Consider the following 24,635-nt stretch of genomic DNA (forward strand, 5'->3'; position numbering starts at 1 on the left):
GACAGCATATTATAAGGGTCACACAACATGACACGGTGGTATTTATCCCTGAGATGCAAGAATGGTTCAACATATGCAAATCAAACAATGTGATACCTCACATTAACAGAATGAAGGATAAGAATCACATCATTGTCTCAATAGCTGCAGAAAAAGCATTTGATAAATAACACTCTTTCATGATAAAAAAACAAAACAAAACAAAAAACCTCTCAACAAATTAAGCATGGAAGCAACTTACCTCAACACAATAAAGGCCATATATGAAAAGCCCAAAGCTAACATTATCTTTAATGGTGAAAAACTGAAAACTTTTCCTATAAAATTCAGAACAAAGCAAAGATGCCCACTCTTGACATTTCTATTCAGCATAATACTAGAAGTCCTAGCCAGAGTAATTAAGTAAGAAAAAGAAAATGCATTCAAATTGGAACGGAAAAAGTAAAATTATCTCTTTTTGCAGAAGACGATCTTATATGTAGAAATCCTAAAGAACAGCATCCCCCCAAAAAAACTGTTAGAATAAATGAATTCAATATAGTTGCATGATACAAAATCACCATACAAAAATCAGTTGAGTTTCTATACACTAACAACAAACTACCCACAAAAAAAAAAATCAAAGAAACAATCCTATTTACAATAGCATTTAAAACAACCTAAATTCTTAGAAATAAACTTCACCAAGGAAGTGAAAGACCTACACACTAAAAACTACAAAACACTGATAAAAGACATTTTAAAAGACTTTAGAGGAAAAGACAGGCCATGTTCAAAGACTAGAAAAATTAATATTGTTAAAATGTCCATACTTTCCAAAGCAATCTGCAGATTCAAGGCAATCACTATCAAAATCTCACATTTATTTTTAATAAAAATAGGGAAAAAATAAACCTAAGATTTATATGAAACCACAAAGGACTCCAAATAGCCAAAGAATTCTGAGCAAGCAGAACAAAGCTGAAGGCATCACAGGTCCTGATACCAAAATATGTTACAAAGCTACCAAAATCAAAACGGTATAGTACTAACATTAAAAAAAAAAAACAGAACAGAGAGCCCAGAAATAAACCTATGCATATCTAGTCACTTGACCTTCAACTAGGTTGCCAAGAATATACAATGGGGAAAGGATATCCTCTTCAATAAACACTGTTGGGAAAACAATACCTATATGCAAGAGAATGAAAGAGGATTCTTATTTCACACCAGGTACAAAAATAAACTCAAAATGAATTAAAGACAAATGTAAGACTTTAAACTGTAAAACTCTGAGAAGAGAACAGTGAGGAAGACTTTTAGCTTCAGCAATGATTTCTTGAATACCAAAAAGGAAAAAAAAAAGGAGGCAAAATAAACAACAGAGTGAAAAGGCAACCTATGTAATTAGAGAAAATGTCTGAAATTCATATATATGATTAACACTCAAAAGATACAGCACACCTTATCTTACAATTTAGTAGCAAAATGAACAAACAACTCTACTTAAAAATGGGCAAAGGGCTTGAATAGACACTTCTCCCCAAAAGACATACAAATGGCAAACTAAAACATGGAAAGGCACTCAATAATCACTAATCACCAAGGAACTACAAATTAAAACTACACTGAGATATCACCTCACCCCATTTGGACAGTGATTATCAAAAAATAAATAAGTAAGAAGTGTTGGTGAGCGTATGGAGAAAAGGGAGTCCTTGTACAGTGCTAGTGGGAACATGCACTGGTGAAGCCACTATAGAAAACAGTATGGTGATTCCTTGAGAAATTAAAAATAGAACTACCATCTGATCCAGCAATCCCACTTCTGGACATATATCTAAAGAAACTTAACTTAGGATCTCAAAGAAATACACATGGATTCCTATATTTTTTTTCAGCATTATTTACAATAGCCAAGGTATAAAAGCAACCTAAATGTCTACCAACAGACAAATGGATAAAGAAAATGTGGTATATGGATTCAATAATGTTATTCATCCTCAAAAAAGGAAATGTTATCATTTGTGGCAACATGGGTGAACCTGGAGGATATTATGCTATCTGAAATAAACCAGATACATAAGAACAAGTACTACATGATCCCATGTATATGAGGAATCTAAATAAGTCCTGCTGCTGCTGCTGTTAAGTTGCTTCAGTCGTGTCCGACTCTGTGAGACCCCATAGACGGCAGCCCACCAGGCTCCCCTGTTCCTGGGATTCTCCAGGCAAGAACACTGGAGTGGGTTGCCATTTCCTTCTCCTAGACACTTACTATACACTGTAATGCCTATATTGCATACTTAAAATTTGCTAAGAGGATAAATCTTATGTTAAAAGTATTCTTATCACAAAAAATTAAAATAATAAAGAGGATGAAAAGAAACTTTTGGAGGTGATAGAAACACTTATGGCACTGATTGGGCTGATGGTTTCACAGGTATATATATATATCTCTCCAAACTCCTCAAGTGGTACACATTAAATATATACAGTTTTTTGTATGTCAACCACATCTCAATAGTTTAAAAAATAAAAAATAAATTAAGTATATAAATTATCATAGTTCAGAATAAGCAATTACTAAATGGTAGATATTATTAATTACTAGTCAGCTCTCTCACATCTTCCAGACAAATATGCCACTCTACTCTTAGTTCCTCCAACCCACTGAACATCATCTACATCACTTTATACATTATAGCAGAATTATGTATCTGTACATTCATTTCCTTCACCAGACGATGAGCTCTTCTGAAGCAGGGACTACAGTGCATTGGTAGCCCCCAAATCAAAGCCCTCAAGAGAGTGTAACAAACAGTGGAACTGTTTGCTTAAGTGTTAACCAAAAAAAATAAATGAATCAATCAGTCAGTCTAGTTATGATGAGGCAGATAATAAAATACCCTATCTCAGCCAATAATTACAAGTTCACTGTTAAGATTTTTCCAAGATTGTTGTCTGGAATGTGAAGCCAGGTGGGCCCTAGGGAGCATCACTGCAAACAAAGCTAGTGTAGGTGACAGTACTCCAGTTGAGCTATTCCAAATCCTAAAAGATGATACTGTTAAAGCTGCACTCAATATGCCAGCAAATATGGAAACTCAGCAGTGGCCACAGAACTGGAAAAAGGTCAGTTTTCCTTCCAATCTCAAAGAAGGACAATGCCAAAGAATGTTCAAACTACCACACAACTGCACTCATCTCACACACTAGTGAAGTAATACTCAAAATTCTCCAAGCCAGGATTCAGGAGTACGTGAACCGAGAACTTCCAGATGTTCAAGCTGGATTTATAAAAGGCAGAGGAACCAGAGGTCAAATTGCCAACATCCGTTGGATCATAGAAAAAGCAAGAGAATTCCAGAAAAATTATCTACTTCTTCTCTGTTGATTACGCCAAAGACTTTGACTGTGTAAATCACAAAAAACTGAGGAAAATTCTTAAAGAGCTGGGAATACCAGACCACCTTACCTGTCTCCTAAGAAATCCGTATGCAGGTCAAGAAGGAACAGTTAGAACTGGACATGGAACAACAGACTGGTTCCAAATTGGGAAAGGAGTATGTCAAGGCTATATATTGTCACCCTGCTTATTTAAGTTGTATGCAGAGTACATCATGTGAAATGCCAGGCTGGATGAAACACAAGCTGGAATCAAGGTTGCAGGGAGAAATACCAATAACCTCAGATATGCAGATGACACCACCCTTATGGAAGAAAGTGAAGAGGAATTGAAAAGCCTCTTGATGAAAATGAAAGTGGAGAGTGAAACAGCTGGTTTAAAACTCAACATTAATAAAATGTAGATCATGGCATCTGGTCCCACCACTCCATGGCAAACAGATGGGGAAACAATGGAAACAGTGACAGACTTCACTTTCTTGGGCTCCAAAATCACTGCAGATGGTGACTGCAGCCATGAAATTAAAAGACGCTTACTCCTTGGAAGGACAGCTATGACCAACCTAGACAGCATATTAAAAAGCAGAGACATTACTTTGCCGACAAAGGTCCATCTAGTCAAAGCTATGGTTTTTCCAGCAGTCATGTGTGGATGTGAGAGTTGGACTATAAAGAAAGCTGAGTGCTGAAGAACTGATGCTTTTGAACTGTGGTGTTGGAGGAGACTCTTGAGAATCCCTTGGACATCAAGAAGATCCAACCAGTCAATCCTGAAGGAAATCAGTCCTGGATATTCACTGGAAGGACTGATGCTGAAGCTGAAACTCCAATCCTTTGGCCACTTGATGTGAAGAACTGACTCATTTGAAAAGACCCTGATGCTGGGAAAGACTGAAGGCAGGAGGAGAAGAGGACAACAGAGGATGAGATGGTTGGATGGCATCACCAACTTGAGGGACAAGAGTTTGAGCAAGCTCCAGGAGTTGATGACAGGGAGGCCTGGCATGCTGTAATCCATGGGGTCGCAGAGTCACATAACTGAGCGACTGAACTGTTGTCTGAAATGTAAATAACCCTGGGAAGAAGTAAACTGTTATGAGTCATTCTTATCTTACTGAGGCAAAGAAAAATAAGTAAGAAATCTGAAGCTAATGCAAAGGATACGCCATTCCTCTGATACGTTTGATCTTTCCTGGATCTATGAGTTGAATAGGCTTCAGGACCTTCCTCACAGGACATGAAAAAAACACTTCACCTCCTCCTCCAGGTGGCATCCCCCGTCGTACAACCTGTAGGCATAGTGAAAAAGAAGAGGTCAGGATTCAACAGAGTGGATGACACCCAGCCAAGCTGGTGTACACCAAGAATGAAAACCAACATTAGAATGCAGAAGGCTTTCAAACCCAACTTGTCCATCTCTTCAAGATCAACAGAACCTAATGTCAGCTCCACAGGAACACATGCTGAGCAAGGGGACTATGTGGTGTGTCAGAAAAAGCAGTAGAAACAGAGCCTGCATGTTCCAGTCAAAGCCAGACAGGTCACTTCACCACCAGAACTTGTTTCCTCAACCTTAAAATGAGGGACTGGTCTAGCTTATCAGCTTACCCACTTCTTAACCACCAAGAACCCTTTTCTCCTCTTCTGGAATTAAATGGTCTATCAAAACTCAATAGTTTTGAGTTATTAAATAAAAATGAAGTAATTTCCCTTCAAAAAGCAGAGATGCTAAACAGCTTAAGATATCCAGTGTTATCACCCTGGATTGATATAATTCCCTTAAATAGCAAACAAACAGATGCTTAAATTACTTCAACTAGGTTTTGAAAGTAAAGTACTAAAAAGTCTCAGGGACATTCAGATTGGTAGGCTCTGGACACAAATTAAAATAAATGATCCAGATCAGAGAGGTAGCATGGTCAGAATCCCAGCTCCATGACTTATTGGCTGAGTTGTTATGAGTCAAGGAGTTAATGTATGTAGAATGTTGACAACGTCTACTACCACTAAGTAAGTGCAATATATCAGTTACTCTTGTCATTACTAAAGGGACCCTTTCAGCTCAAAGTCTGCAATGCTAGGTTCAAGAATTCTTATAATGGTGACTTCAAACGTGCCACACACACACTGGGCCATACAGCTCTTCCAGTGAGTTGGTAAGAAAATATTTCACACTGATTTATGCCACCAACAATCTGGACATTCGTACCTTTAACTCAAAAGATTCACTATCAATCCCAAACTGTTTCAGTAGAGGGAGTGCTGTTGCCTTCAGAACATCAACCTGCAGAATAATTTCAGAAAAAAAAAAAAAAAAGTTTAGTTAAACCTTGAGATTGAAAGAAGAAAGAATCCACAAAGCCGGTTAAGGCTTAGCCTCCTGGTAGATGAAGCAGTCTGGTAAAGAGAAAAGAGGCTGGCTTACAACTGAGGGCATGGGTTGGCTCTGCTCTCGACTAAAGACTATGATTTTATAAGCCACTGGCTTCTCTGAGCCCCTTTTCCACATTTATAGTAGTATACACCTACCTTATGAGTCATCATGAGCATCACATGCTATCACGCAAAAAGCACCAAGAAACTGCTGGGCTCATGCAGAAAACAAACTGAGACCTCTGCTCATTCTTACAGGTATAAACACTAAGCAAAGACATGGCCTCTTTAAGTATTCTTTATTCAACATGACTATTTCACGTTTAGAGCTGGTGGCACTCCAGGCTAAAGTGAATCAACTATTCAGCTTAACAGTTCTACCTAAGAATCCTGCTGACACCCACACACAGGCAGTTAAAGGTGGTGGTGATTCTACAAGGCGCCGGGAGCCTCAGAGGAAAGACAGCCTCAAACTGCAGCAAACAACAAAAACCCCTAAGTGCAAAGGAAGACATCCACAGTCGATGGCAAGACACTGTCAAGTACAACTGTTACCATCTCCTCATTCGAAACTCCTAGGAGGGCTGCGATCCTTCCTTATTCATTTGCAGATTCCTCACAGAGGATAAGGTGATATTCCAATCCACGTTATCCAAGAAGTCAGTGACTGCTGTCTCAGCGGCAACTAGGGAAACAAGAGCAATCCCTTCCTTGTTCCCAATGGAACAAGAGATGTTTCTCAGCCCTGCAGGGGCTGATCCTACAACAGGAAGCATTGAGGGCAAGCAGCATAAGCAGAGGCTCTGGGAAAAAGCCCTGGTCCCAGTCCAGGCTCTAGTTTGCTGTGTGGCCTCAAACAAGAAAATCTCAATTTCTAAATTCCCTTGTCTCTAAGGTAAGGAGCTCAGCCTGCCTGTCTCCAAGTTGCTACCAAGTCTTACATGCTAACATTCAACAGAACAATACTCCAACAGGGCTTTATGGCAGAGAACAGTCCCCAACCAAATATTCATATATCAGAAAATTAACCAGAGGTAGAAATGACCTATGTATCCTAGGAACATGTTCAGCATGGATCAGGTGGGGCAGAAGCAGTTACTGAGAAAATCCATTAAAGATTAGCTAATTTCAATTAAATATTAAAGCTACACACAACTCAGAAACTTAAAATAGGCATTTGGAATTGCTGAAACCAAGAAGAATTCAGTCAAGGCTAGTACGAAGGGCAGCTGGGGAGAAGACCAAGCCAGATTCTGGAAAAGGTGGGGGCTGCAAGGACGCCGGTTGCTCCGTGAGCATGACTCCTGGAGCTAGGCGGCCTCCAGCTCTCCCAGGTAAGAGAAAGGCAAGAGAACAGAACACCCCTGCTGGTTCATCCCACCCACACCTGGAGTCAAATAGGAGGAAGTCAAATTGACTGAGGGCCAGTCAGGAGCCCAAATATAACTGCAGGTGTGGTCCTGTCTCCCGGGTCACTCTCCATCTGACATGAAGGGCAGGCCCCTCGCTGTGGTGGGACAAGGGCTGGAAAGGCAGCTGTGGCCTGGAGCCCCACTCTGCCTCTTACAGCCTCTGAGGCCCGGACGCTCTCTCCTCAGGGCTTTGGCTGCCTGCTGTAGAAAGAGGGGCCCAACTAGAAAGTTCCATAACCTCCTCAAGCTCCACACACTGGATCTAGCAAAGTGGGGGTGGTCTGCGGGTTCTGCTTCAAGGAAACCTATCTGTTACTCTGAAGTCAGAGAGGAAAGGCAAAAGTCTGACCCAAGTGGAACCTCAGGCAAAGGCACCACCCTTACAGTCCAATCAGTCAACAAGTAGAAATATGATCAGACCCATAGCTTCCCAGGTGGCCCTAGTGGTAAAGAACTTGTCTGCCAATGCAAGAGACATAAGAGACTCAGGTTCAATCTATGGGTCAGGAAGATCCCCCGGAGAAGGAAATGGCAATTGAATATTCTCCAGTATTCTTTCCTGGAGAATCCCATGGACAGAGGAGGCTGGCAGGCTACAATCCACAGGGTCGCAGAAGAGTCAAACATGGCTGAAGCAACTTAGCACACACCACAACAAACAGAAAAAGGGAAGAAACATGTTCCCTTCTGAAACAGTGATAAGAACATCTACCTAACCCCCATGAATCAAATAAATACGGATACTGACAGAGGTCCACCTAAACAAGTGGCCAGGACACAGCAGATTTCACTCTACTTCTTTTCCCTGCTAGGATAGCCCTGAAAGAGGACGGACTCTTCACTCACTGTCTGGCCAACTGCTGGCACCAGTAAATATCAACTGGGGGCACCAGTATCAAATCACTGAGACTCAAAGGAGACCTCCTAGAATTTTTCTTTTCAAAATTTCCCCCCATTTCCTATCTTTTTGTCTCCAAAATGTCCCTACCCCTTTACAAGGCTCATCCCATCACTGCTGCTTCTATCCTCTGGATATCTGTAGGTGGCCTTATTAAGCCCTTCTACCCTTCTCATTTTAACTTTTTCCTTCTCCATTACAGCCTACAAACGAGTGCAAGTTTCTCTCACTTAAAAATTCCCAACCTCAGCTCTTAAGGGGATATCCCATCTAGCATTCTGGAAGAATCTCCCAACCTTCTATGGTTCTATTTCTTACTCATTCTGAACCTGTGTGTGATCTTGCACCCTAATGATACTGTTCTCTTAAAGCTCAACAGAACTTCTCACTGCTGCATCTCCCTACCCAATCCCAACTCAACTCCTGCAAGGACTGACTCGGATCATCCCTAGCTTTTCAGAACTCAACTCCTTGGCTCCTCCAAATCCTTCTATTTCCATAGTCACTGTCTCCAGCTCCTCTTCCCCAACTCACTCCTTATACACTTATTCCTCTTCTTCATCTATTCTCAGTCCCTGGAACCATGAAGCCAAAACTCTACTGGCCCACTGAGGCTAGAAGGGGACGTTAAATGAATGATGAGGTCAGTTAAGACCTGTGTCCAAATGGAGCTCTCACGCCTCTTCCCAAGAGGGCAGGTGCTACTCTGCTCTGATGGATTGCTGTTGTGGAGAAGCCACGCCAACCTACTGCAATGAAAAACTCTGGGGTTTCAAACAAGAACAACCAACTCAGATACACACACCAACACCAACACCACCAGCACACTGTGCAGACCAAGAGAAAAGCACCTGTCAGACTTACTGAGCCAAAAAGCCAACAGTGATCAAACTGGGTACTAGTCAACCTCATTCTCCTACAGAGTGAAATGTCAGTAGGTAAGATCCTGATGATCTGAGGCTCCAAACAGTAATTCCCAACTGGACATCCCCCATGGATATCCCATCAATATCCCAGAGAATAGGACCAAAATCAGACACATCAACTATCACCCCATCACAATTTTCCTCTTCCCTGTGAAACTCTTTCTGATCACTATCCTTTCAAGTCAACTATGACAGAAATCATGGAGTTACCTGTGACCCCTTCCTCCTATCCCAACTCCAATTAGTTATTGAGTTATGAAGCCCCTCCCTCCACAATGCCCTTCATATTTGTCTACCCTTCCACTTCCCTCTGCATCAAGTTCATACTGGTTGACACCTTGGCAATTTACCCTTCTCTCAGCTCTACAGCTATCTTCCTAAAACCATGACTGACTCTGGGGCTTCCCTTCCTCTTGAAAGCCCTCCCCAGCCCTCAGCACTCGGCTTGTGCGTCTGCCAGAGCCCAGAGTATCCAGCCTTGTGGTCTCCCTGGCTGTATTCACAGCTGTTCACCCCATGAAACCACATTCCCTACGGGCAGAACTCATCGTATTCATCCCTGTGTGCAGACAGTAGGTGTGGACATAAATTGATGGGGAAACTACACATTAAAGAGAAAGTTTAAAACGAAGAAGCCACAGGCTGAAGAAGTTACTCTTTATCCAGGATTAGGTGTATTTATTTTATCCTGGGCTGGAGCCAGGTACTAACCAAGGTCATTTTAGTCCTGTAGCTTGTGAAAACTACAAGAAAGCCTTTTAATATACTGCTAGAAAGAATAAAATACTATTTCTAGGGAATCTATCAATTAATCTTTGTCATTGTTAATATGTAAATATGTAAATTTTTAGTACTGTCAGTAATAACAGCTTTTAAGATCACTGGCAACTATAGAAAGAGAATACAAAACTGGGATACATGGTGCCAACATCTGTCTGCTTCAGGGACTTTTCCCAAGAGTCAAGGCACCTACCCCACCCCCTCCCAATCTGAAATAGTAGAGGTCTCCACTCTTACTTTTAACTGAAGAACCCATTTCCTACAATCTTCCGGGAAAATGTGAGAAATAAGCAACCACTTGAAATTACTTTGAAATTCTAAACAGTTTATGCAGCATTCGTATATAGTTAAGAATATCAGATCTTGCACTCTACTTTGGATCCTGGGAAGACTTTATGTACCCGAATCTTAAGAATTCAGGAATAAACCTTTTATTGCCCAAGAACACATTAATCATGTTTATAACCTCATCAGCATCCTGGTGAATACCAGCAGTCTCTGCTTTGGAGCTCACTGCACCACCTAACTGGTCTTCCCTGGTTAGGGAAGCCACACACATCTGCCTCTGAAGCTACCCCTTCAGTGGTCTTCTTCTAATGTCTGCCAAGGTGAAGACAAGCATCCTCAGTTAGAACTTCACATCATGGCCCTCAGCTTGAAGATATCTTCTCTGGACAGCAGAGCATCCAAAGGAGGGGATCGTTGCCTCACTATGAAAGGTCTAAGGCAGGCCTGCTCCAATCCATCAATCTCCCTCTCCCCAACCTGTCTGTCTTTCTCTCTCTGTCTCTCTCTCTCTCACTCACACACACATACAATAAAACCCATCCCAGACTGGCATTAAGACAGCTGAGGTAGCCACAATGAATATTCTAGTTGTACATTAAACTATCCTCCCCACAAACACAGCACGCTTAATAAGAAGCTTGCTGATGCTCACACACTGGCAAAGCTCATATATACCTTCCCTGCCCTTATACCCTTTCTCTAAATCTGCAAACTCTTCTCAGAAGAAGAAAGTCCTAAAGTGTACAGTTGAAGCCTAAGTCAAGATTATGCTGCAGCATGCCAAGAAGATATTATTCTCTGCCTAAAATTCTGATCTGCTGCCTTTCAGCCTCAACCGTCACATGACCTTATGAAAACTCCACTCTCACAAACTTCAGTCAACAGAGCCATATTTCATGTCAAACACGATGAGACTGCAAGCATCTGTTCAGAAGGTTCTTAGACATAACAATGAAAGGCACCTTGAAGAAGATTAACAATCGTCACTGAATCTGATGATTATGAGTCTTGGCTCATCTGCCTTCTGGAGTGATTAATCTCTAAACTTCAAGGTAAATAACAAAACAAATGTGTTTTATCAGGAACTAGTTTCTCAGAAGTTAGGTGTAACAGGAGACAAAAATCACAGGGTGGTGTGGCCTCACTACTCACCGAAGGGTCAACCTGGTCATTGGTCACTCCTCGCAGAACTATTCTCAGCGGGTGCTTCATAAATGGAGCCAGGCAGAGCAGACTTTCCAGATAATACCCAATGCCGCGAAGAACGCTGCAGTCATGCTCCATGGACCCACCATACAAGAGGCCGGGCTGATAATATAAGGTCGTTCCTTATAACAGAGGAAAGAAAGTCAGCAGAAGGAAAAAAAAAAGTGTCACAAAGGCAATGAAACAGTCAGTCCCAAGGGGAAAGTCTGGCAAGGGCATCCAAGAGTTCAAAATGCCATTCCTGAGAGCCCACATACTTCACTCCAAAAGCTGACTCATTACTGTCAAGTCCTTGTAACAATAATAAACTGTGAGTGTAATTTAATAAACAGTAATAAATTAAACCCCTCCCTAAGCCATCTGAATTGCCAGAGTCACAGCAGGGCACAGAGGAGATATATCCTAACAGGCACCTTAGTCTCCCAACAGCATGCTCTCAGATTGTGCCAATGTCGGGGTTTACAGATGATGTTCTGAAATCATCGTGCCAGCAATCAGCTTCTTCTAGGCCCAGGAAATCAGATTTCCCAATACCATAGTCACCAAACTAGGTACCTAGAGAAGGCAAGTACTTATGGCACTCATTTCCATTAATAGTAACTATTTTAATTTAATAGTAACAAATGGAAATGTCTAAAATTATTGAACTGCTTTAGTGAAAACACTTTATCTTTCTTTATTCTTTCAAATATGCATATCATCCAAAAAGTTTCATACTAGGTTTACATATTAGAGGAAAAACCAAATAAAATATGCTAGATGATTCAGGGGATATGAAGAAATGAACACAATATATTTTTGATACTAATAATCCCTGGCCAAGTTCTCCTGGCACAATTTACCAATAAAGAAATCTAACATTAGAGGAAGGAACTAGGTTCAGTCACCAAAAGGAAAGCAGCGCTTGGGAGTTTGACACAAGAAATACAGGTTTTACCATATTAAAAAATCAAAATCACAATAATCACTATCAGAATCATATTCTAATCAAAGTTAGAAAACTCTACTTTAGTTATTCTAAATACTATTCGTGACTCAAAACAATCTTTTAGGTCCAAAAGCCCCCAACTCCCAAAGACTATAACCACTGAACTCTGCACTAAAATCTGTCTATGCTGGCAAATTAACCAAATAAGAAACTAACCAGATCATCAAAATGAAGGCTGGGGGGGGTGGGGGGGTGGGGGGGGCAGTGGGGGGGTGGGGGGGTGAGGTGGGGCGGGCGGGTAGACACAAGAGGTGGAAGGAAGCAGGATCATATAAATATCTTATTTCTCAACTAAGCTGTAGAAAGTGAAAGTGAAGCCACTTAGTCATGTCTGACCAAGCTCCTCCATCCATGGGATTCTCCAGGCAAAAATACTGGAGTGGGTTGCCAATTGCTTCTCCAGGGGATCTTCTTGACCCAGGGATTGAACCCAGGTCTCCCACATTGCAGGCAGACACTTTAACCTCTGTGCCACCAAGGAAGCCCTTAAATATAAGAATACAGTCTCTCAGAAAACCTCCTATAGAGACACAAAACTTCAGATCCAAGTACTAACATCAAAGATGTCAAAGGAAGGAAAGGAAGCCAGGTTGAAAGAAGAAGGGGGAGGAGGCGGGAGAGGGGGGCGAAAGGGGTGGCCTTACAGACGTCTCCTGCCACCTACAGATACCCAGGCATTATGGGACTTTTCCCTGGGCCTTCAGAGAAGGGAGGACTGGAACTCGGCCCTACCAGAAATCAGACCAGACCAGAACCAGAATTCGAATTCTCTGCCACGAGGAGGTGATCAGTCTCCAATCCTCAGCTCATGCTGAGGACCCTTCGACCAGATTCCTGTGTCCAGGACCGGGGGACTAGAAAAATGGGGAAGGATAGGAAGGGTTAAGGAGGGGAAAGAGAGAGGGAAGGGGAGAGAGGTCAATAAAGTCTCTTGTTCCTTACCGGTTGGGGCACTCTGGCCAGTTGTCCAGGTCAGGAGGAGACCAGGGACAAAAGGGTCCCAGTTGCGGCCACTGGGTCTGGTCCATTGGCAGGCAAGCTGGCCCCTGAGTACCCCGAGTGGTCAGGATGTTGGTCTCAGAGAAGAAGAGTCCCACCAGAGTCGCCATTTGTTGCAGGAAGGCAGACCCCTTCCAGGGCCCAAAACTGGGCTCTTGTCTAACACTTGGAAATGAATTGTCTGAGGAGACACATGTGCTGACAAAGCAAGAGATTTTATTGGGAAAGGGCACCCGGGTGGAGAGCAGTAGGGTAAGGGAATCCAGGAGAACTGCTCTGCTGCGTGGCTCGCAGTCTCGGGTTTTATGGATATGACCATAAACAACAGATATGACCCCAAAACAACAGAATTTCTTGTCCTCTGAATCACCAATAAAAACCACTGAAAACATCCCCAGCAATTTCAAAGTAAAGGAATCAAGAAAGACTAAAGGAATCATAGCTTGCAAAGGGCATCTGATGTTTTACTCCTGAAACCTGTTCTCTGTGAGGTATGGCTGAATGCAGCTACAGATCAAGTCCCATGGCCACTTATAAAGCCAAGCTTGTCTTCTCCCTTAACAGAGCCAACATACAGAAAAGTTCAGTTTCCTCTGTTGAATACATGTTTCTCCCTTAACAGAAAACACATAGAAAAGTTCAGTTTCCTCTGTTGAATACATGTCCAAAGGCACATAGCTCATGGAGACAATCAAAGCATGTTTGCCATGATCACCTATACAATGTAGATAACAGTTTCTAATAGCAAAAAAAAAGAAGGAAAAAAAAAAAACTAGACAAAAAGCTAGAAACAACCTAAATGTTTATCAGCAGGGAACAGTCAAATAAGTTATCATGTATCCATACAACAGAATACAATGTAATGCCACTGAAAAATTGAGATGGACCTGCATGTGCCTGGCAAGCAAATTCCCTGAGACATCTGTGCTGATAAAAAACAGCTGGCTGCAGAACAGCATGAACAGCCTGATCCTGTTGATGGTTTGAGATACAGAAGTGCCCATGGAAGCAAATACATACAAAGGAGACCAGGACAAAGTCCCCATGGCTGCCCCTGGGAGAGTGAATGGAAGGGGAAACAGGTGAAGGGATTTTCACATTTTTTGCATATACTTATATAAACTTATTTTAAAAGACAAAATAAAAAAAATTAAAATTCATCACATACAGCTACCTCAGAGTTTGTTGTAAGATTTTATTGTGACAACATAAGCTACATGGACACTGAAAAGCTGTACATAAAGTTAGGTATAAAACACTTCTATTGTTTAAAAGAGAGGAGGTGCTTGCCTGTTTATCTGAAATTTTCACTCTTCTCACTTCCTTAAGTCAAATATATGTCCCTTAAATTGGCAATATCACATACTATCTTCAGACAATCATATCACAGACAGGAAACTGGGTCTTTCCATTCAAATACAATATTTATACCATCAAAAAGAGTGAGTAACAGAGGAATATTTAAGTAGTACATGTAAGTGCTTTCAGGAATGGGAAGAAAAGGAGCTTACCTGTTTGGTTTATTTCAATTCGAGAACCATTAGTTACTTTGTCCAACAGTCTTATGAAGCTGGCTTCAAAATCTGTGGGGAGAAAAGAAAACTGATTGGCCTCCAATTAGGTCATTTTCAGACAGCAGATCCCATCCAAGTGCTGCAGTGCAGGGTAGGTTACTTCCTGCATCACACTGGGTTCTTCACAGGACCTGGGTGAGCACACTGGCTAAGGAATCTGAAGCAGTTGAGAAGCACTGACTAGCATTCGTATGTTTTGCTGTTGCTGTTGTTCAGTCGCTAAGTAGCGTCCAACTCTTTTGCAACCCTATGGACTTGGCCCACTGGGCTCCTCTGTCCGTGGGATATCCCAGGCAAGAGTAGTAGAGTGAGTTGTCATTTCCTTCTCCAGGGGAATCTTCCCAACCCAGGAATCGAACTCGTGTCCCTTGCATCTCCTGCACTGGCAGGCAGATTCTTTACCACTGAGCCACCTAGGAAGCCCATATGTACGTTTAGTAGAACTATTAAAAACAACTCAGTTTTTGTATTCCACCAAAAAATAGGAACTCTACCAGCAATCTAATGGGATATTAATTTCAGCAGCATAACACCCATTTGTTCTGATCTCAGGAGTGTGTGCCAAATGAGAGAAAGGATAGAAAGCAGGAAAGAGTTTTAAAGTCAAACTCTTACTTGCTGCAGAATACCCTTCAATCTCAGAGACAGTAAAAGGTCACTGCCTCTCTCATTCAACAAAGTGCCCTTTCTCCCTTCCTCTATCATCTTATTGATCTAGAACTTTCTAATCAGTTCAGTTTTTAATTTTATTACAAGGTACCTGAATATACAGTATTATTGTCACTTTTTTAATGCATGAAAAAGATTAGAAGAAAAAAACACCAAATGTTAATAAATAGGTTTCTCTTCACAGTAGCATTTTATATGAATTTTTGTTTAAATATGCTTCAAAAAAAAAAATTGCTTCAAACGGAAAGAATAAAATACTTAGGAATATATCTACCTAAAGAAACTAAAGACCTATATATAAAAAACTATAAAACACTGGTGAAAGAAATCAAAGAGGACACTAATAGATGGAGAAATATACCATGTTCATGGATTGGAAGAATCAATATAGTGAAAATGAGTATACTACCCAAAGCAATTTATAGATTCAACGCAATCCCTATCAAGCTACCAACAGTATTCTTCACAGAGCTGGAACAAATAATTTCAGAATTTGTATGGAAAAACAAAAAACCTCGAATAGCCAAAGCGATCTTGAGAAAGAAGAATGGAACTGGAGGAATCAACCTACCTGACTTCAGGCTCTACTACAAAGCCACAGTTATCAAGACAGTATGGTACTGGCACAAAGACAGATATATAGATCAATGGAATAAAATAGAAAGCCCAGAGATAAATCCACGCACATATGGACACCTTATCTTTGACAAAGGAGGCAAGAATATACAATGGATTAAAGACAATCTCTTTAACAAGTGGTGCTGGGAAATCTGGTCAACCACGTGTAAAAGAATGAAACTAGACCACTCTCTAACACCATACACAAAAATAAACTCAAAATGGATTAAAGATCTAAACGTAAGACCAGAAACTATAAAACTCCTAGAGGAGAACATAGGCAAAACACTCTCTGACATACATCACAGCAGGATCCTCTGTGACCCAACTCCCAGAATATTGGAAATAAAAGTAAAAATAAACAAATGGGACCTAATTAACCTTAAAAGCTTCTGCAAATCAAATGAAACTATTAGCAAGGTGAAAAGGCAGCCTTCAGAATGGGAGAAAATAATAGCAAATGAAGCAACTGACAAACAACTCATCTCAAAAATATACAAGCAACTCCTACAGCTCAACTCCAGAAAAATAAATGACCCAATCAAAAAATGGGCCAAAGAACTAAATAGACATTTCTCCAAAGAAGACATACAGATGGCTAACAAACACATGAAAAGATGCTCAACATCACTCATTATCAGAGAAATGCAAATCAAAACCACTATGAGGTACCATTTCACACCAGTCAGAATGGCTGCGATCCAAAAGTCTACAAATAATAAGTGCTGGAGAGGGTGTGGAGAAAAGGGAACCCTCTTACACTGTTGGTGGGAATGCAAACTAGTACAACCACTATGGAGAACAGTGTGGAGATTCCTTAAAAAACTGGAAATAGAACTGCCTTATGATCCAGCAATCGCACTGCTGGGCATACACACTGAGGAAACCAGAAGGGAAAGAGACATATGTACCCCAATGTTCATCGCAGCACTGTTTATAATAGCCAGGACATGGAAGCAACCTAGATGTCCATCAGCAGATGAATGGATAAGAAAGCTGTGGTACATATACACAATGGAGTATTACTCAGCCATTAAAAAGAATACATTTGAATCAGTTCTAATGAGGTGGATGAAACTGGAGCCTATTATACAGAGTGAAGTAAGCCAGAAGGAAAAACAGAAATACAGTATACTAACGCATATATATGGAATTTAGAAAGATGGTAACAATAACCTGGTGTACGAGACAGCAAAAGAGACACTGATGTATAGAACAGTCTTATGGACTCTGTGGGAGAGGGAGAGGGTGGGAAGATTTGGGAGAGTGACATTGAAACATGTAGAATATCATGTAAGAAACGAGTTGCCAGTCCAGGTTCGATGCGCAATACTGGATGCTTGGGGCTGGTGCACTGGGACGACCCAGAGGGATGGTGTGGGGAGGGAGGAGGGAGGAGGGTTCAGGATGGGGAACACATGTATGCCTGTGGCAGATTCATTTTGATATTTGGCAAAACTAATACAATTATGTAAAGTTTAAAAATAAAATAAAATAAAATAAAAAAATTGCTTCAGTTACTTTTATGAATAAATTGTTATCAAAGCTGTTGAGTTTGGCAGAAAACAAAATTCTGTAAAGCAATTATCCTTCGATAAAAAAATTAATTAAAAAAAATACAAAAGCTGGGTTATTCTCTAAAACATGAGGGGGTAGATTGTAAATGTGAAATATGAAAAGACAGAGAGAAGAATCAGAAGTATATGTTCTCTGTTCTCCTGAATTGATATTATATACATACAACCCACTACAGTATTCTTGCCTGGAAAATCCCGTAGACGGAGGAGCCTGCTGGGCTACAGTCCATGGGGTCACATGGAGTGACTGAGTGACTTCACTTCTTCTTTCTTTCACACACACACACACACACACACACACACACACACAGAGCTTTAGCTTCAACATCCCTCCCATGAACGGAAACAGGAAGACCAAGTCTTCTATACTGAAGGCATGGTGACTGCCTGATGCTTTCAGGCAGTTCCTGCTGCTGCTGCTAAGTCGAGTCCAACTCTGTGTGACCCCATAGACGGCAGCCCACCAGGCTCCCCCGTCCCTGGGATTCTCCAGGCAAGAACACTGGAGTGGGTTGCCATTTCCTTCTCCAATGCATAAAAGTGAAAAGTGAAAGTGAAGTCACTCCGTGTCCAACTCTTAGCGACCCCATGGACTGCAGCCTACCAGGCTCCTCCATCCATGGGATTTTCCAGGCAAGAGTACTGCAGTGGGCTGTTACTGCCTTTTTCGTCAGGCAGTTCCTACTCCTCTAATAAACCAGCAGAGTTTGAGAGCACAGACCTTAACAGTAACCTAAACTGATCCCAAAGGGTGAGCAGATCAACGAAGCAATTCCCATCCACCTGTTGTTACTTAACGCTGTCCCATAACTCCTGTTACAGCAAATTCTGCAATCTGTACAAAGAGCACTAGGCTAGAAGTCAGAGAAGCTCCCTTAAGTCCTGAAATAAGGCATAATGGCTAATAACAGAAGCTGTGTGTTAATGCTTACATTATATTAATCCTCATAACCACTAAGCAGGAAGTGCTTCCAGTTTTACAGAAGGCTAAGGCCCAACTGGCACAGTGAAGACTTGAACCCAAGTCTGCCCTTCTCTATAAAACCAAACCAGGGCTGGGTTTGCCTCACTCAGTTTAATCTCTCAAAGCTAACCTCCTCCTCTAGAAAATCATACTACCTTTCAATTGATTTACTGAAGGTCCTGCAGATGACTTAATGAGTCCCCAGTCAACATTTATCTTTAATGAAATTAGAACAGAATAAACACTATCAGTTACATAGTAAGGGTGCTGTTCATGAAATTTTAGTCTCAGTTCAATATATACTTGTATATGTATTGGGTTACGTAGAAGTAGCACCACGAAAGTTGAAAGGTTAAGTCAGCTACAAAATTGAACTACATATTATTTCTATGGTCTTTTATATAGAATATTGTATGTTTTAATGTAGGCAGGATGTATTAATGCCATGCCACTGTCTACCTATGTTTATAGAAAATGCGAGGTATTCTGCACAAAAAAAGAAAACTTGACCTGCTCAAGCTTTCAGGCTGCCTAAATGGGTGAGACAAACAAGCATTTATGAATAAAGTCCAAGATTATAAACCCCATAGCTTTTATAAATTAGTAAAGAAAAGAAAACAAAAAATTACTTTGAAAGTAGGGTGTTTTTGTTTTTTTTTTTTTGCAATCCACAGGGGCTCTTGAGCATGAACACAGTTTAAAATGTCCAGCAGAGGAACACAAGTAGGAAGAAAATGAGCACTTATGAAGACCTCCAGACAAAAACCATCCCCAGATCACAGTAAACAGGTGCTTTAGACGCCGTACCTCAAAGACCCAATGCAGAGCTAGTTCCTGAATCCTAGTAACAGTGAAGATACAGCTCCATCACCTGGTACGAAAAAGATTTCAAGTTCGCCTAATAATAGTCAGACTGAAGCCTCAAACTTCGTTAAAACAAGATGTGTAGGATTCCCTGCCACCTCACTTCTTCAAGACTGCTCCTAGGAGTACAGAATTTCAGATATTGAGCATTAGGGAGGAAGTTCCCCCCCAAAAGCACAATTTTACTAGATGGTTTAAGAATACATAATTAGGTTACACAGCTATAAGGAGAATCAACATGAACGCCACAATGGTCAGGAGACTGGCTACCACTAGGGGCATGGAAGGGAGAGGTAAATAAAGCAGGTCAGTGAAGGTGTGCACAATGCTCTCTTTCTTGACCTGGATGGCATCACACGGATGCTCATTTTATAATCCTATGAGAACTACTTTTATGTTTTATGAATTTTTCATGTTATTGTACTTCACACTTTCAACAAAATTGTCCCATTTAAGACCTTTAATTTCAGGATTCCTTAAATACTACCTCCCATACATAATGACCTCCCTTCCCTAGACCCCCAAAGAAGGGAGTTCTTCATTTCTTTAAAGGGGTTGGTAACTTCTAGAAGACTTCAGTTCAGTTCAGTTCAGTTGCTCAGTCACATCCGACTCTGCGACCCCATGAATCGCAGAACACCAGGCCTCCCTGTCCATCACCAACTCCCGGAGTTCACTGAGACTCACGTCCATCGAGTCAGTGATACCATCCAGCCATCTCATCCTCTGTCGTCCCCTTCTCCTCCTGCCCCCAATCCCTCCCAGCATCAGAGTTTTTTCCAATGAGTCAACTCTTCGCATGAGGTGGTCAAAGTACTGGAGTTTCAGCTTCAGCATCATTCCCTCCAAAGAAATCCCAGGGGTGATCTCCTTCAGAATGTACTGGTTGGATCTCCTTGCAGTCCAAGGGACTCTCAAGAGTCTTCTCCAACACTACAGTTCAAAAGCATCAATTCTTCGGCACTCAGCTTTCTTCACAGTCCAACTCTCACATCCATACATGAGGACTTAGTGGCACTCAATATTGACACTAAGCCTGACCCATTCCTCACCAAAGAAAGGCAAAAAGCCATTTCTTAAAGGAGGGGACTGAAAAAGGGAATACAATCCAAAGATCTACCCTTTAAAAACAAGGAGCAAATCTCAAGAAACAAATTCAACTTAAAAGTATTGTAATGACTCAAATAAATTATGACACATCTATATACTGGAACACTCAGCAGCTATCAAATTAGTGAGATTTTTCATACACTGATATGAATCATCTCTATAGTATATTGACTGGGAAAAAAGTAAGATGCAAATGGCCTCTGTCTGAGAAAGGAAACAGTACCTATTTGCTTATTTATGGAAAGAAAAAAAGAGTCGTGAAAAGAAACACAGCAAACCAACAACACTGGTTGCTTCACACGGAAGGAAGATTGAGAAAGAAACAGACAGACTTTGTAAACCGCTTTGTTTGTTTTGAATTTCATGTCATGTGTACACATTTTTAAAAAATACATAAAAATTAAATTTAAAAAAACAAATAAAGGTACTGTAATACAATTTAAAGAACCAATAAACACTGCTCTCATTAAATAGCCTATGAAAGGTCTTTATAATACAACATAGCCATCATTTTTTAAATAACTGCTTAATTACAAAAGAAAATGTTCACACTATTTTGAGGAAAACAAATTTTAAGTAATATATACAGTGTGATTACAATTCTGTCAGAGACAGAACTAAAAGAAAAGACAGCAAACTATTAACACATGAAATTAGGACTTACTATTTTCAACATTTAATCCAAAAAAGGTAGAAATTACAAATATATACCCAAGTCTCAGAATAAATTAAAGGATGTTCACTCACTTGGAAATAATATATATATAAGGCATTTACATATTTTATATAATTATGCAGAATGTGACAAATAATAAGTAATTTGACCTTACATACATCCCATCTTTCCTAAATTATACATCATGTGAGTTCAGTTCAGTGGCTCAGTCATGTCTGACTCTTTGCAGTCCCGTGGACTACAGCACACCAGGCTTCACTGTCCATAATCAACTCCCAGAGCTTGCTCAAACTCGTGTCCATCAAGTCAGTGATGACATCCAACCATCTCATCCTCTGTCATCCCCTTCTCCTCCTGCCTTCAATCTTTCCCAGCAGCAGGGTCTTTTAAAATGAATCAGGTCTTCGCATCAGGTAGCCAAAGTATTGGAGTTTCAGCTTCAGCATCAGTCCTTCCATTGAATATTCAGGACTGATTTCCTTCAGCATGGACTGGCTGGATATCCTTGCAGTCCAAGGGACTCTCAAGAGTCTTCTCCAACACCACAGTTCAAAAGCATCAATACTTCAGTGCTCAGCTTTCTTTATAGTCCAACTCACAACCATACATGACCACTGGAAAAACCACAGCTTTGACTAGATGGACCTTTGTTGGCAAAGTAATGTTTCAGCTTTTTAATAAGCTGTCTAGATTGGTCATAACTTTTCTTCCATGGAGCAAGCATCTTGTAATTTCATGGCTGCAGTCACCATCTGCAGTGCTTTTGGAGCCCCCCAAAATAAAATGTCACTGTTTCCATTGTTGCCCCATCTTTTTGCCATCAAGTGATAGGGCCAGATGCCATGATCTTCGTTTTTGAATGTTGAGGTCTAAGCCAATTTTTTCACTCTCCTCTTTCACTTTCATCAAGAGGTTCTTTAGTTCTTCTTTGCTTCCTGCCAAAAGGGTGGTGTCATCTGCATATCTGAGATTATTGATACTTCTCCCAGCAGTCTTGATTCCAGCTTGTGCTTCATCCAGCCTGCCATTTCACATGATGTACTCTGCATAGAAGTTAAATAAGCAGGGTGACAATATACAGCCTTGCCGTACTCCTTTTCCGATTTTGAACCAGTCTGTTGTTCATGTCCAGTTCTAACTGTTGCTTCCTGACCTGCATACAGATTTCTCAGGAGGCAGGTCAGGTGGTCTTGTATTCCCATCTCTTTCAGAATTTTCCACAGTTAGTTGTGATCCACACAGTCAAAAGCTTTGGCATAGTCAATAAAGCAGAAAGAGATGTTTTTCTGAAACTCTTGCTTTTTTTATGATCCAGTGGATGTTGGCAATTTGATTTCTGATTCCTCTGCCTTTTCTAAAACAAGCTTGAACATCTGGAAGTTCACGGTTCACGTACTGTTGAAGCCTGGCTTGGAGAATTTTGAGCATTACTTTGCTAGTGTGTGAGAACCCAATTTATAAATCTTTCTGTGGCCTTTTAAGGAAATCTTTGCCTTCATCAAGCTCATGAAGATGTTCTCCTTGAACTTCTATATTCATGTGGAAACCACTACATCTGATAAATTTATTCTTCATGGTTTTTGAAACAGTTTACTGAGAGATGGACGTTCAATTTTGTCAGGTGTCTTTTCAGTAGCAGTTAAGTTGGTTATGTGATTTTTTTTCCCCTCATTTTTGTGTTTAACCTTACATTTAATTATGTTATACTTTTCCATGTGTTTTATCTGTAGCCAATTCTTGAGATGTACCCTTCCTAATCATACTGGATAGTTTAAAAATTTGTTATGATCTATTTTTTAAAGATTTATTTAGGGCTTTTCATTTGGCCTCATTAAATGAGGTTATTTTGTAATTTAATTTTTTTGTGTGTGGTGCTCTTAAGTACCCTACAACTGAAGTCATCTCTGCTGCTGCTGAGTCACTTCAGTCGTGTCTGACTCTGTGCGACCCCATAGACGGCAGCCCACCAGGCTCTCCCTCCCCTGGGATTCTCCAGGCAAGAACACTGGAGTGGGTTGCCATTTCCTTCTCCAATGCATGAAAGTGAAAAGTGAAAGTGAAGTCGCTCAGTCGTGTCCGACTCTTAGGGACCCCATGGACTGTAGCCCACCAGGCTCCTCCGTTCATGGGATTTTCCAGGCAAAAGTACTGGAGTGGGGTGCCATTGCTTTCTCCAGAAGTCATCTCTATACATTCTTTTTTGTTCTTTGGAATGTGTAAAATAATAAGAATTATTTTTCATTGAATATTGGGGGAAATTTTCTAGCAACTTCAGTGCTCTTTTCTATATATTACTTGGTGAATTTTTGCATTCCTTTTGTTTTGGTTTTATCTTTGGGTGTCTTTAAAATTTTCATTTTATCTATTTTGATTTGTTATCTTTTTACATAACTATGTCAATTCCAAATGTATCAGTAAATAATAGAGAATAGTCTACCACAAATGTTCCTGATCTTTTACATTAATTACATTTTTTATTTTATTAATTCATACTTTCTTTCCTTTTACAAATGAATGAGTCTATTGATTTGTTTTGTATTTTTTTAATGAATTAACTTGATGTCTTTTGCTATTTTCCATTTTGTTTATCTCTTCCTTTAAAATATTTTCATTTCGTTTTTGGCTTGTAAATTTGTTCCATTTCTAAATATCTCAGTTCATTGTTCTGTTGTTTTCTTCTTAATTACCAAAGTGTTTAGAATGGTAAATTTTTCTTTGGTAGGCTCCCATATATTTTGATAAAATTGATATGTCTCTTAATGTTCTTCTTCCAACAACAGAAGAGACAACTCTATACATTGACATCACCAGATGGTCAATACTGAAATCAGATTGGTTATATTCTTTGCAGCCAAAGGTGGAGAATCTCTATACACTTAGCAAAAACAAGTCAAGGAACTGACTGTGGCTCAGATCATGAACTCCTTACTGCAAAATTCAGACTTAAATTGAAGAAAATAGGGAAAACCACTAGACCATTCAGGTATGACATAAATCAGATCCCTTACAATTATACAGTGGAAGTGACGAATAGATTCAAGGGATTAAGTCTGATAGAGTGCCTGAAGAACTATGGACAGAGGTTCATGACATTGTACAGGAGGCGGTGATCAAAACCATCCCCAAGAAGAAGAAATGCAAAAAGGCAAAATGGTTGTCTGAGGAGGCCTTCCACATAGCTGAGAAAAGAAGGGAAGCAAAAAGCAAAAGGAGGAAAGGAAAGATATATCTATCTGAATGCAGAGTTCTAAAGAATAGCAAGGAGAGATAAGAAAACATTCCTAAGTGATCAGTACAAAGAAATAGAGGAAAACAATAGAACAGGA

The 24,635-nt window shown here is 40.5% G+C and overlaps 1 protein-coding gene across 8 annotated transcripts in view; it reads right to left on the reverse strand.

The window, feature by feature from the left end:
* RCL1 (RNA terminal phosphate cyclase like 1) overlaps positions 1-24,635 on the reverse strand; it is a 185,552-nt gene that overhangs the window by 147,827 nt on the left and 13,090 nt on the right. For 6 of the 8 annotated variants that reach the window (XM_086415248.1, XM_086415249.1, XM_086415254.1 and 3 more), the window contains exons 2-5: positions 14,769-14,840; positions 11,217-11,392; positions 5,597-5,671; positions 4,552-4,676 (exon numbers count right to left, since the gene is read on the reverse strand). In XM_086415248.1, the coding sequence (XP_086271374.1) occupies positions 4,552-4,676; positions 5,597-5,671; positions 11,217-11,392; positions 14,769-14,840 (448 nt within the window). Of the gene's footprint in view, positions 1-4,551; positions 4,677-5,596; positions 5,672-11,216; positions 11,393-12,594; positions 12,792-14,768; positions 14,841-24,635 lie in introns of those variants that run through there. The other 2 variants (XM_086415251.1, XM_086415252.1) reach the window with 2 other exon arrangements.

The sequence above is a fragment of the Bos grunniens genome, chromosome 8 (assembly GCF_055505025.1).
Source record: "Bos grunniens cultivar Pamir isolate PY7600 chromosome 8, Bosgru_T2T1.0, whole genome shotgun sequence".
Classification (NCBI taxonomy): domain Eukaryota; kingdom Metazoa; phylum Chordata; class Mammalia; order Artiodactyla; family Bovidae; genus Bos; species Bos grunniens.